At 61.1% G+C, this 10630-nt stretch overlaps 1 protein-coding gene across 1 annotated transcript; it reads right to left on the reverse strand.

Moving 5' to 3' along the window:
• Nucleotides 1-152: 152 nt before the first annotated feature.
• SEMA6B (semaphorin 6B) lies at nucleotides 153-9996 on the reverse strand. The gene is made up of 17 exons (XM_052702755.1): nucleotides 9921-9996; nucleotides 7287-7423; nucleotides 7007-7136; nucleotides 6604-6664; nucleotides 6460-6522; nucleotides 5967-6068; nucleotides 5696-5786; nucleotides 5473-5592; nucleotides 5296-5384; nucleotides 4980-5197; nucleotides 4756-4887; nucleotides 4272-4421; nucleotides 3361-3555; nucleotides 2675-2815; nucleotides 2399-2476; nucleotides 2153-2211; nucleotides 153-2073 (listed from the first exon to the last, which is right to left on the reverse strand). Exons 2-17 carry the CDS (start codon nucleotides 7387-7389, stop codon nucleotides 1103-1105), a joined length of 2703 nt encoding a protein of 900 aa, XP_052558715.1. The 5' UTR covers nucleotides 7390-7423; nucleotides 9921-9996; the 3' UTR covers nucleotides 153-1102.
• Nucleotides 9997-10630: the final 634 nt, after the last annotated feature.

The following is a 10630-nucleotide window of genomic DNA, read 5'->3' on the forward strand; positions in this document are numbered from 1 at the left end:
GGTGGCACAGCACAAAGCCCCACATGCTCCCCTGCCCCACAGCCTCCTCCAGCCTGCTGTCCCCCCACCTCTGTGCCCCACAGGCTCTGCTGAAGCAGGGACCGCTTTGCCTTTCCTCATGGCACAGCATCAGAGGCAGCGGTGGGGAGGAATTCACCTCTTGTAAACAGAAGTTTATTGCGGGGCTCCGGGGTTATACAGAGACGTTACCGCTGTCGCATGCATGAACGGCCCCGGGGCGATGGGGTGCCCGCGGTGCCCCGGCACCCTATTTACAGCATGGGACCAATTGCCCTCCACCCTGCAGTCAGGGGGCAGAGCACCTGCAGCGCCCACATCCCTGCACCCAGCCCTGCGGTCCTGCAGAGCCCTACTGTCCCTCGTGCCACCTGCAACTGGGTGGCACCGAAAGGGCACCCTTTGCCAGCAGAGAGTGGGTCTGATGGGATCCCCCAGCCTCCTGCATCCCAGCGCCCAGCTGTGCTTTCAAGGAGAGGGGAATGGAATGCTGGGATCTCGGTGGGAGCGGAGGTGTAAGGGGACAGATGACAGCTCACCGCTGGTACCAGGTGAGGGTAGTGGAGGTTTTGCCCAGTCCTTGGCAGACGATGCAACCTGATGGCATCCTCTGCTGGGTGCTGTCTGGCTGGGTGTTTCCAGGGTGCTGGCACGCACCTAAAGATGCCGAGGCACGGCTGATGGGACTGAGGGGCTCTGGGCAAAGGGCACTGCTTTGCTCTGCGCCAGCTGTGCCCATGTCTGTGTGTCCATCCTGCTGCCTCCCAGGGAGTCCCGCCCAAGGCGCAGCAGTCCCTGGGACCAGCCTGGGGAAGGGACAGGGCAGACAGACACTCAGAGCCTGTGCAAAGCAGCCGGAGCATGGGGCACTGCCCCGTGCCAGCCGGGGACAGCAGGGACTCTGTGCAGCTCCGGGGGCAGGAAGGAAAAACCTCAAACCCTTCCCATGGGAACCCAGGGGCTGCCAATCCCCCATGCAGCATCTCAGCCCCATCCCCCCAGAGCTGGGGCACCGTGCCACGGCACGGCGGAGGAAAACGTCCACGGTGGCAGCGCCTGAGTGCAGGAGCCTGGCAGCGAGCTTCTATTTGCCCGAGGGAGTCCGCTCCATGCCATAGCGCAGGAGGTGGTGCAGGTCCGTGAGTGCCCGGGGGGGTCCCGCACCGGGTGCCCGTGGTGCCGTGCCGTGCTGCCCATAGCCGCCTGCCGGCGCTTCGCCGCTGTTAAATGTGTGGTTCCTCTTGAGGTGGGCACCGGGGCGTTGGGTGCCGTTGTTGGCATTGAAGTTCAGCTGCTCGGGGCGCCACGGCGGCCCCTCCACAAAGTCCCCCCCTTCCCCACCAGGCGCCGAAACCACGCGCCGACGGTCAGGGCTGGGGCGCGGGGTGCCCCCAAAGTCGCCATAGGAGCTGCGGGGAGGACGGCGGGCACCGGCGGGGGGGTGCTGTCGGGTGCGGGGACCCTCGTGGTGATCCCGACCCCAGTGCCCGTCACCCGAGGAGTCGCTGAGTTCGGCCTCCAGCTCCTGATCCACCAGGATGGCGTGGCAGGAGAGGGGAATGCCGCGGGCGGAGCGGCCGGCGCCGGCGTGCAGCCGCGTGCCGCTGGCACCAGGGTCCCGCAGCGCGGCGTTGATGATGTTGTGACTCTGCTCCCAGGTGCAGTTCTGGAGGGCACCGGGGCAACGCTTCTGCTGCAGCGGGGTTTGCTCCGGTGTAGGCAGGACGCCCGAGTCCAGGTCGTGTTGGCTCGCCTTGCCCAGCTCCTTGGGCCAGCCGTTGGGCATCAGCGGGGCCAGCAGCGCTCCGGGCTGCCCGCCACGCGCTCGCCGCTCTCCCAACCGGCTGACGCTCACCACCGACTCGCTGTGTGCCAGGATGGTCTCCTTGTCCTTGCGCCTCGCCAGCTCCTTGCGATCCCGGTGGCCGATGAACCAACACACGCTGAAGCCGGAGATAACGGCGCCGATGACGAAGGCGGCCACCGAGGAGATGACCAGCAGGTTGACCGATACCAGCCCGTCCGGCTCGTCCACGAAGCTCTCTGTCACCAGCCCTGGGTGAGGGTAAGGGGGCTCAGGGGCCAGCTGTGATGTGCCACACGTCCCCGTGTGCCGTCCCTGTCCCACACTCACCCTCGCACTCGCCCAGATGCGATGTGCTGCCACCAGAGATGTCCTGTTCGAAAGATGTCCTGTGGGGGAATGCAAAAAAGAAAGGGTCAGCTGGCCTCCGACAGCCTCCCAACCTGCTGTAGCTGGTGATGAGTTTGTTGGGGCTTAGTGGTGAGGAACTGATGTGGCTCAAAGTTCAAAGGTCCAGGGGAGACCCCAGGACCCTGATGTCGCCCCAGAGAGTCCATCCAGCCCAGTCAACATTACCTGGGGCTGGGCTCCAGGAAGACACAGGAGCCCTCAGATGTCCAGCCACAGTACGGGTCCCGGCTCCCAAGGCAGCTCCTGGTAGGGAGCAGAGAGATCAGAAAACCCCCAGCCCTCAAAAGGGACCCTGGCCCAGCACCGTGCCTCAGTTTTCCCCATCGGTGCTCCTGGCCATGCCAAAACATTCACAACTCAACTCCAGCGTAGAGCAAATTCATGGCAAACCCTCTCTCCTTCTACAATCCCTCCCGCAAGCCCTGCCCTCTCGGCACTCACTTCATGCAGCCTGAGTGCTGCTGGCAGCGAGCCACGGGCACCCTGGCCACACAGGGGGGGAAGGCCAGCAGCAGGGACCCAGCTGCCTTGTCCAGCTCCAGACCCAGGAGTCTCCGCTCATCCTCTGTGTCCCGGCCACATCTGGGGATGAGAGCAGAGCTCAGTGCAGCCCCAGCTCCTGTCCCCACCTGCCCTGCTGCAGGCTGATCCAGAGAAGGGGGCTCATCCGTTGCCCCTGTCTCATTCACACATCCAACCCATTGATCCCACCACGCATCTAACCTTGCATCTTTCTGATCTACTCGTTCCTTCCATCCATCCAACCACACATCCATCCATCCATCCATCCATCTGTCCGTCTGTCCATCCGTCCATCCATCCATCCATCCATCCATCTGTCCGTCTGTCCATCCATCCATCCATCCATCCGTCCATCCATCCATCCGTCCATCCATCCATTTGTCCGTCTGTCCATCCGTCCATCCATCTATCCATCCATCCGTCCATCCATCCATCCATTCATCCATCCATCCATCCGTCCATCTATCCATCCATCCATCCATCCATCCATCCATCCATCCATCCATCCATTCATCCATCCATCCATCCGTCCATCCACCCACCCACCCATCCCCTGCTCACCCACCCACCCACCCGCTCACCCCTCTCTCCCCACCCCAGCCCACCTCCCAGGCTGGTAGGTCTCAAACTCCTCCAGGAAGACACTTTGGCTGCCGGGGGGTGCAGGTGCCGGGCTGCTGGTGGCATTAGGATGGATGAGGAACTTGAGGATGGTGCCTGTGCTGGAGCCCAGGAAGACCACGGTGTGGTTGCCCCATGGTCCTGCTGCATTGTCCACCACAATCTTGCGGAGCTGGTACCTGCATAGCATGAGCAGAGCAGGGTGTTGGGGCCAGCAGTGTTCTCAGGAGGAGAAACAGAGGCAGGCTGGGAGCTGAACCCCAGGACGTGGACGAGCACAGAATGCAGGGGAAAGCAAAGATCCTACATGGAAACTAGTTCAGATCCCAGGCAGACTGGGCACGGATCCCCATCATGATGCAGTAAAACCCATTCCAGAGCCCACTTAAGATCCTGCCTGGATTCCCTTCTAGTTGCAGCTAGTAGTTCCCAGCCCTGGGATCCAGCCCTGGTCCCCCTGCAGATCCCCAGCTGATCCCCAGCCCTTGCTCCATATGCCAGTCCCCATCCCTGTGTCCCTGTCCCCATCCCCACAGCCCCATCTCCAGCCCTGCATGCTGTCCTGCTGGCTGAAGGCTGTGGTCCGAGAGCGCAGCTTGATTAATTCCCCATTAAACAGCAATTAAGACAGATTTAATTAGGATGAGACAATCTCAGCTGCAAAGTTTATGACATTTATCAGGTCTCATGGCGCTCTCCCATGCAGGGGCAGTGCTGGAGGCAGCGACGTGCTGAGGCACAGCAGTACAAGCCATGCACACGGATGGGCACAGCTGCAAGCAGGCTGTGCATGCACCTACACACGTGCATCCCAAAAGCAGCCAATCTCCTGCACTGCTTCGTGCTGGGGGCCCCTCTGCAGCCTCTCCAGGCTCCATCCTACCCCCACACTCACCGACTCATGGTGCGGACAATCCAGGGCGCGTTGCCCAGGGACGGCACCGCTTCATCCATCAGAGGATGCGTCTTCACAAAGGTGAGGATCTCATCGGGGAAGGTGCTGGAGGAGTTGTAGCGCATCCCCGGGGCCGCACAGCACCCGGGTCTGACACCACAGCATGGCAAAGCTCAGCACTGCCACGGCTGAGCCCCGTCCCATTTCTGTCCCAGTCTTGTCTCCAGCTCTGCTGATACTGGCTCTGGTGTCACCATTCCAATCTCTTTCCCCGTGCCACTTCCTGACATCCCCATTCCCACTGGAGGACATCCGAAGGTCCCTCCCAACTCCTCCAATACTCGCATTCTGATCCCTACCACCAACCTTGGTCACTTCCATCCCTACCCGCCTCCCCACCTCCATCCCCAACCCCCTTCCTGCCACCACCCACCCGGCTTTCCCCTGCCACCATCCCTGCTGTCCCTATGGGTCATTCTCTCACCGGGGCTTTGGCACCATGTCCTCAGGTACAGCTGTCCAGATGGACTCTGGCGATTTCTGCTCTCTGAAACGCCCCTCGAAGACAGCAGCCACTTGGGTCATGTCAAAGGCACACACAGCCGAGCCGGGGATGCTGGGGAGATGCAGTGTGGGATGAACACCACAACCCACACCCACATTCCCAACCCTACTGGGCACACCTCAGCTCGGTTCTGTGGGGCCAACCTGTTGGTGGGCGTAGAGAAGACGGCGAGCACCACGGGGCGCCCGTTGAGCTCCAGGATATCCGTCACAGCATGGATGACGTTGAAGTAGAAGTGTGAATCACCCGGCACGGAGCAGTTGAGCCGAGCCTTGAGGAAGGATGTCCACTGCTTCTCCAGCACTCTCTGTGACCCCCCCATGTCGTTCTTGCACACCCGAGCCACTCGGGATACCACCACCTGCAAGGGATGCCCGTCACCACCCAGCAGGGGACAAAGGCACAGCCCCCACCCCAAGTGCCCCCCTAGGCTCGGGTCACCGCAGGGACCTCTCCAACCTTCTCCAGGTAGTTGAACTCCATAGCGATCTCCCGGAAGAAGAAGTAGACGTGGCTCCTCCACTCCACCGCGTGCACAAAGTAGGGCTCTGCAGGGACAACAACGGGGTCAGGGCTACCCCAGGACAGAGCAGAAGGGGACAGGGAGCGGTGCCACGCACGCCACGCTGGAAGCACCTTTGAACCACTTGGAGTCGTGTTTAACCGTGCGCAGGGTCGGGCTGTCACCCAGGCTGCGATAGATGACGGCGTCGATGGCCAGGAAATCTGTCACTGTGGCTGTGAAGAGCATCCCCCCTGCACGGGAGACACAAGCATGGGGATGTGGATGGAGACAGCACACAGAGAGCACCGGGAGGAGCAGTGCCCAACCGGTGGTCCCCACTGTGACAGCACTGACCTGTGAACAGTGCCACGTTGGCGTGCTTGGGGTCGTAGGGACACCGTGCCATGCCGCTGATATTGTCCCCAACGGGCTCCAGAGTGTCCATCTGCAGAGGGCAACACAGGGCTGTCAGTATGGCCAGGGGGTGCCATGCCAGAACGCAGGGTCTGGATGGTGGCATCACCCTCCTGACGAGCAGGAAACCCCCAAAGGGGAATGCTCTCCTCCTCAGAGCTCCTGTCCCTGTTGACACCCGCCAGCCCCATCCCAGCAGCAGGGGACTCACGCTGTAGTTGGCACAGATGGGGTTGAAGGCATTGGTGCCACACACGAAGAGCAGGTTCTGGTTCCGTACCAGCATCACCTTGATGAAGTTTCGGCACTCTGCCTGTGCCAGTGAGAAGGGGCCGTGAGCCTCTGCATCCACTCCCCAGCACCAGCCCCAAAAACAGCCCCAGGGAAAGGCGGGGTGAGTGGTCTCCTCTGCCCCCCTCACCACAAGAGGCTGGGCTGGGGGGGTGAGGGGGGCAGCCCCAGGGGACACGAACGGGACCTGGAAATTGGATTTCTCGCAGATTATGAGATGTGTCTGTTCTGATCAACGGGCCAGAAATAATTAATTACAAACCCAATTATACCAGCGTCCAATAAATCACAGTTGACACAAGCGTTGGCAGGGAGCCGAGAGGCACAGGGTGACACTGGGGGACGGTGACACGTGACGTGGGATGCAGGAGGGTGAGGGGGGCTCACAGAGCTTGCATGGACCCCCCCCATACCTCGTGTTTCCCCTTCATCCGGCAGATGCTGATGTCGTGTTGGTTCGACCTCCAAGTCAGCTTCTGTGGGGGCAGAAAATCCAACATTGGGCCAGGAAAGACCCCCCCCCAGTGCCCCACAAGAGCCTGGGGGTCTGCCCTTACCCGGTGATAGCGCATCTCACTGCCAGCAGTGGGCTCCAGGCTCACACGGTAGACGTTGTCCCTGCGGGGAGGACATGGATGTCACCACCTCATGGGTGCCTGAGGACACCTCAGAGATGTGCCCTGCAGCGTGGGGTTGTGTGTCCAGCCTGTCTGCCCCATGGGGATGGAGTGGGGTGGGCAATGAACACCTCTGGGGCACAGCCAGCCCAGAGACCCCCAGCATATAGAATTGGGGTGTCCAACAGCACCCCGCTATGGGATTGGGGTGTCCAAACTCAAAGGCTGGGGAAGACTTTTAGGTGCCAGGAGGGCCCCCAGGGCAGGAAGCAGGGTCCTTCCCAAACGATGTGGCCCATAGATATGTTTGGGGCGCAGAGGTTGAGGACCACATGTTTCACACCTGTCTCCAACGAAGAGGGTCCTGTTGACCTTGAGGATACGTTGGATGTTGAGGCGTTCGGTGCCACCACCCTCAGGGCCGCCCGGCCGGCTGCTGCCATGGCCCACAAACACAGCGTAGTGCTTCACATCTGGGGACACCAGGAGGGGGACACGGACACAGCATCACACACAGCTCCATGTCCAGTCAAGCCCCAACTCACATTGCACCCCAAGCCTCCCAGCCCCGTCCCCTCTCTGCGCCAATCTGTGCTCCCCTGGCCCCTTCCCCAGGCACTCACAGTCCTCGTTTGCCACGGCGATGGGGCTGGGCTCCTCGGGGAAGGTGCTGTGAGCCGTCCTCTCCGCCGTGAGCAGGAGCAGCAGGATGAGGGGGGGCCACATTATCTCCCCTGGTGCAGGCAGGCACCCACAGCACCTGCGGATAGGGAACAGGTGGGACGGGGCAGCACCTTCCTCCCTTCTATGCCCCTACCTGCATCCCAAAGCCATTGCCAGTGCTCATGGGGTGCCTCGTTGAGGCTGGGGGCGCTGGGGGGAGCCCTGATGTGAAGGGTGATGGTCTGAGATGCTGGGGCTGGGCCAGAGCCAGCAGCCAGCGGTGTGAGACCAGGGGTGTGTCTGGGAGATGGGGGAAGTGAGTCCTTCCCCAGCTGAAGAATTCCAAATATGCTGGGAAAAGCAGCTCCTACGCCCTCCTCCAGCCCGTTCCCAGCGCCTGCACTGCTCTGCATTGGAGCTACTGGGTACAAACTGGGTGCAACCTGGGCTCCTGGCTGCAGGACGGAGATGGGGACGTGGGGACATGCAGACAGAGGAGCACAGCCATCCCGCAGAAGGGAAGATCCCCCACTGCAGCCCTGCAGCTGCCACTTGCCTTCTGCCTGTCCAAAATGCAATCATACCATTTTGGATAATCAACAGGAAAGTGGTGGTGTGGGAATCAGCCCCACATACCCCCCCCAACCCCAGCAGCACAGCCCTGCTGTCACCATTGTCACCAACCCCCACTGTTCCAGGCACCGGTGCCATCCCCGCTGTGTGCCTGTGGGTGACACGGCGTGGAGCAGGGCTGGGTAATTAACAGGAGGCGATTTAATTGATTCTCAATCTGGCGAGGGCAGCGAGTGGGGATGCGGGTGCCATCGAACCGTCGCCCTCCTCTGCAGGGAGTGAGGGAGGGTGACACTGTGGGGGGACAAGGGACACAGGCACCGCAGCCGTTCCAATGCTGAGACCCGACCCAGTCCCCATCCCAATCCCCTCCGTGGTGACAGAGCCACTGGATAAGAACCAGCAACCCATGACTCTGTGCAGTGTCCCGGCTCAGAGCTGGCACTGTCTCCATCCTGCCTAGCTCTGGGGACACCCGACCCAAAACGCTGCTGTGCCACAGCCCCTGGGCAGGAACCGACCACAGAGGACCCGACCACGATGTCACAGCTCTCAGGGACGGCAGATGGTGACACTGTGGGCTCTCTGAGCCACAGCTCTCCCATGTCCCCAACGGCAGCTGCATTGCACCTTCACCCCATCACCAACAGGACAGGACCCCCTCCCATGGGAGCCAGCCTGGAAATTATCTATATTTAATTTTTGAGTGTTTGGGTTCCTGGGCGATTTTTTAATTTTTTTTTTTTTTTTTAAGCCATTAAGAATTAAATTGCAATCATTAAAGCCATCTCCCCCCCCAGGGCAGCTGGTGGAAGCTTTCACCCCCTGTGCTGAATGGTGACCCCCCCCAGGAGAGTCCTCCATTTACCTGCAGCTTTAGGAGCCACTGGGGACCTCTCATGCAGCCTCAGCCTGCAACCTCCCCAATGCCTTTGTGCCCCCCAGAGACTTTTGGTCACTGCAGGAGGCTGTTCCCAAAGCAATTCCCAACTCCCCTCTTCCCCCCCCTACTCAAAAAAATCTCACAACGGGGCACAAATCTCCAAATCATGGCATCCCCATGGAGTTTGGTGACCAGAGGATTTAGCAGGGGACATCACCCACAGATAGGGCTCAACCCCTATCAGCCACCTGAGAATCTCCCCCCACCCCTCCAGCACTGCCCATAGCCTCCAGTTGCCACGCAGCCACTTTCCCAGTGGGATCTGGGGTGCAGGGACCCTCAGAAGCTCCATGCCATTGATCCCAGTGACTGTAACCCAGCTGGGGGGCTCCGGTGTCACCGTCCCCCGGCGCTCAGCGGTGACAGTGAGCGGGTGCCCAGCACAGTCGGGGTAACTCGAGCCTCCGGCTGCATAAATGCCTCCGATTGTGAGGGTGAAGAAAAGGCAATGGCTGAGAGGGGCCGGGGAGGAGGGGGCTGGCGGCGAGCGGGGGGCACAGCGGAGAACAGGGCCCCATTGATGGAGGAGGAGGAGGAGGAGAAGGGGGAGAGGAGCGAGGACGGCTGTAGGGAGCTGCGGGGAAACTGAGGCAGTGAGAGGGGGTGCCCCCGACATTGGAGTGGGGTTGGGGTCCCCGGTAGAAGCTTTGGGATGGAGCTGGGAGATGGGGAATGGGGATGGCTGTGACCTGGAGGTGCCGAATTACTGTGGGTGAGCTGTTCCTGTGCTGTGCCTCAGTTTCCCCATTTGATAGCAAGCTCAGTGCCAGGCACCACCCATCCGCACCCACAGCCTCGGGGGGGGGCTGATGCTCACCCCATCCTTCTCCACCCCCTCCAGCATCACCCCAGGCATGGAGGGAGGGGGGGAAAGGGGAGGGTTAGCTCTGTAGCTTTGCCCCCACCCTGGAGGCACCTACATGCCCCCACAGCCATCCCTTCAGGGACAACACTGACTGCATCCCTTCAACCCCTTGGTTTGGGATGCGTGTGTGAGGGGGTGGTGAGTGCTTCCCTCCCAGGAATGTGAACCCCTCACCACGGCACCAGGTCACCCCGCGACCCCCGCTCTGCCCACCTCAGCTCCGCTGCCACCGCTGTCCCCACCGCTGCGAAAGGGTCCCCCTGGAAGCTCCTGCAGCATTGGGTGCATGTCTGGAGCCCGAGAGCCGCTCAGCTGTCACTCTGTCCTTCCCCCCTATCCCTCCCCCCCTCCCCATCCCCATGGGACCCCCATGGGACAGGGCCCGAGCCCCCCACGCCAGGTGGGAAGGTAGAGCTGATGTCACCGTAACCGGAGCCGGCACCGCTGCAGCTGTCACCAACTGGAACCGCTTTGACTCTGGGTTGTTGTGTGTCCCCCCCCCAACCCCCCACCCCCCCAACACAATCCAGAGCGTCCCCTCTCCAAGGGTGCCACCATCACAATGAGTTACACTGGGGGTGGGGGAGATCCCAGAATTGGGATATGGGGTTCCCCATGGCGGTGGCACTGCGGTGGGTTCATTACCCCAAAGCATATTGGGGGAGGGGGGGCCGGGGGGTGTCATCTCAATGTCTCCAAGGCGTCCCTTTCCATATGGCTAACGCTGGGTTTTATTTGATGTTTAGGGTAATTTTCTTTACAAAGTAACTAATGCCAATAAGCAATCAGCACAAATCACTATAGAGAGAAGGCAATTAGATATGTTAATGAGACCCCTTCCAAGCGGCGGCATAAGGAAATGCTGACAACGTGCAAACCTGGCACGGGGAGGGTGGGGGGCACAGGGTCTCCCCCCATCACCT

The sequence above is a fragment of the Tympanuchus pallidicinctus genome, unplaced genomic scaffold (genome assembly GCF_026119805.1).
Source record: "Tympanuchus pallidicinctus isolate F22 unplaced genomic scaffold, pur_lepc_1.0 scaffold46, whole genome shotgun sequence".
NCBI classification, from domain to species: domain Eukaryota; kingdom Metazoa; phylum Chordata; class Aves; order Galliformes; family Phasianidae; genus Tympanuchus; species Tympanuchus pallidicinctus.

Coding starts and splice junctions, on each gene's coding strand:
- SEMA6B (XM_052702755.1), bottom strand. CDS start 7,389: ATGTGGCCCCCCCTCATCCTGCTGCTCCTGCTCACGGCGGAGAGGACG. Junction 5,385..5,472: donor CGACTCCAAGTGGTTCAAAG/GTGCTTCCAGCG, acceptor TTGTCCCTGCAG/AGCCCTACTTTGTGCACGCG. Junction 3,556..4,271: donor ATTGTCCGCACCATGAGTCG/GTGAGTGTGGGG, acceptor CATGCTATGCAG/GTACCAGCTCCGCAAGATTG.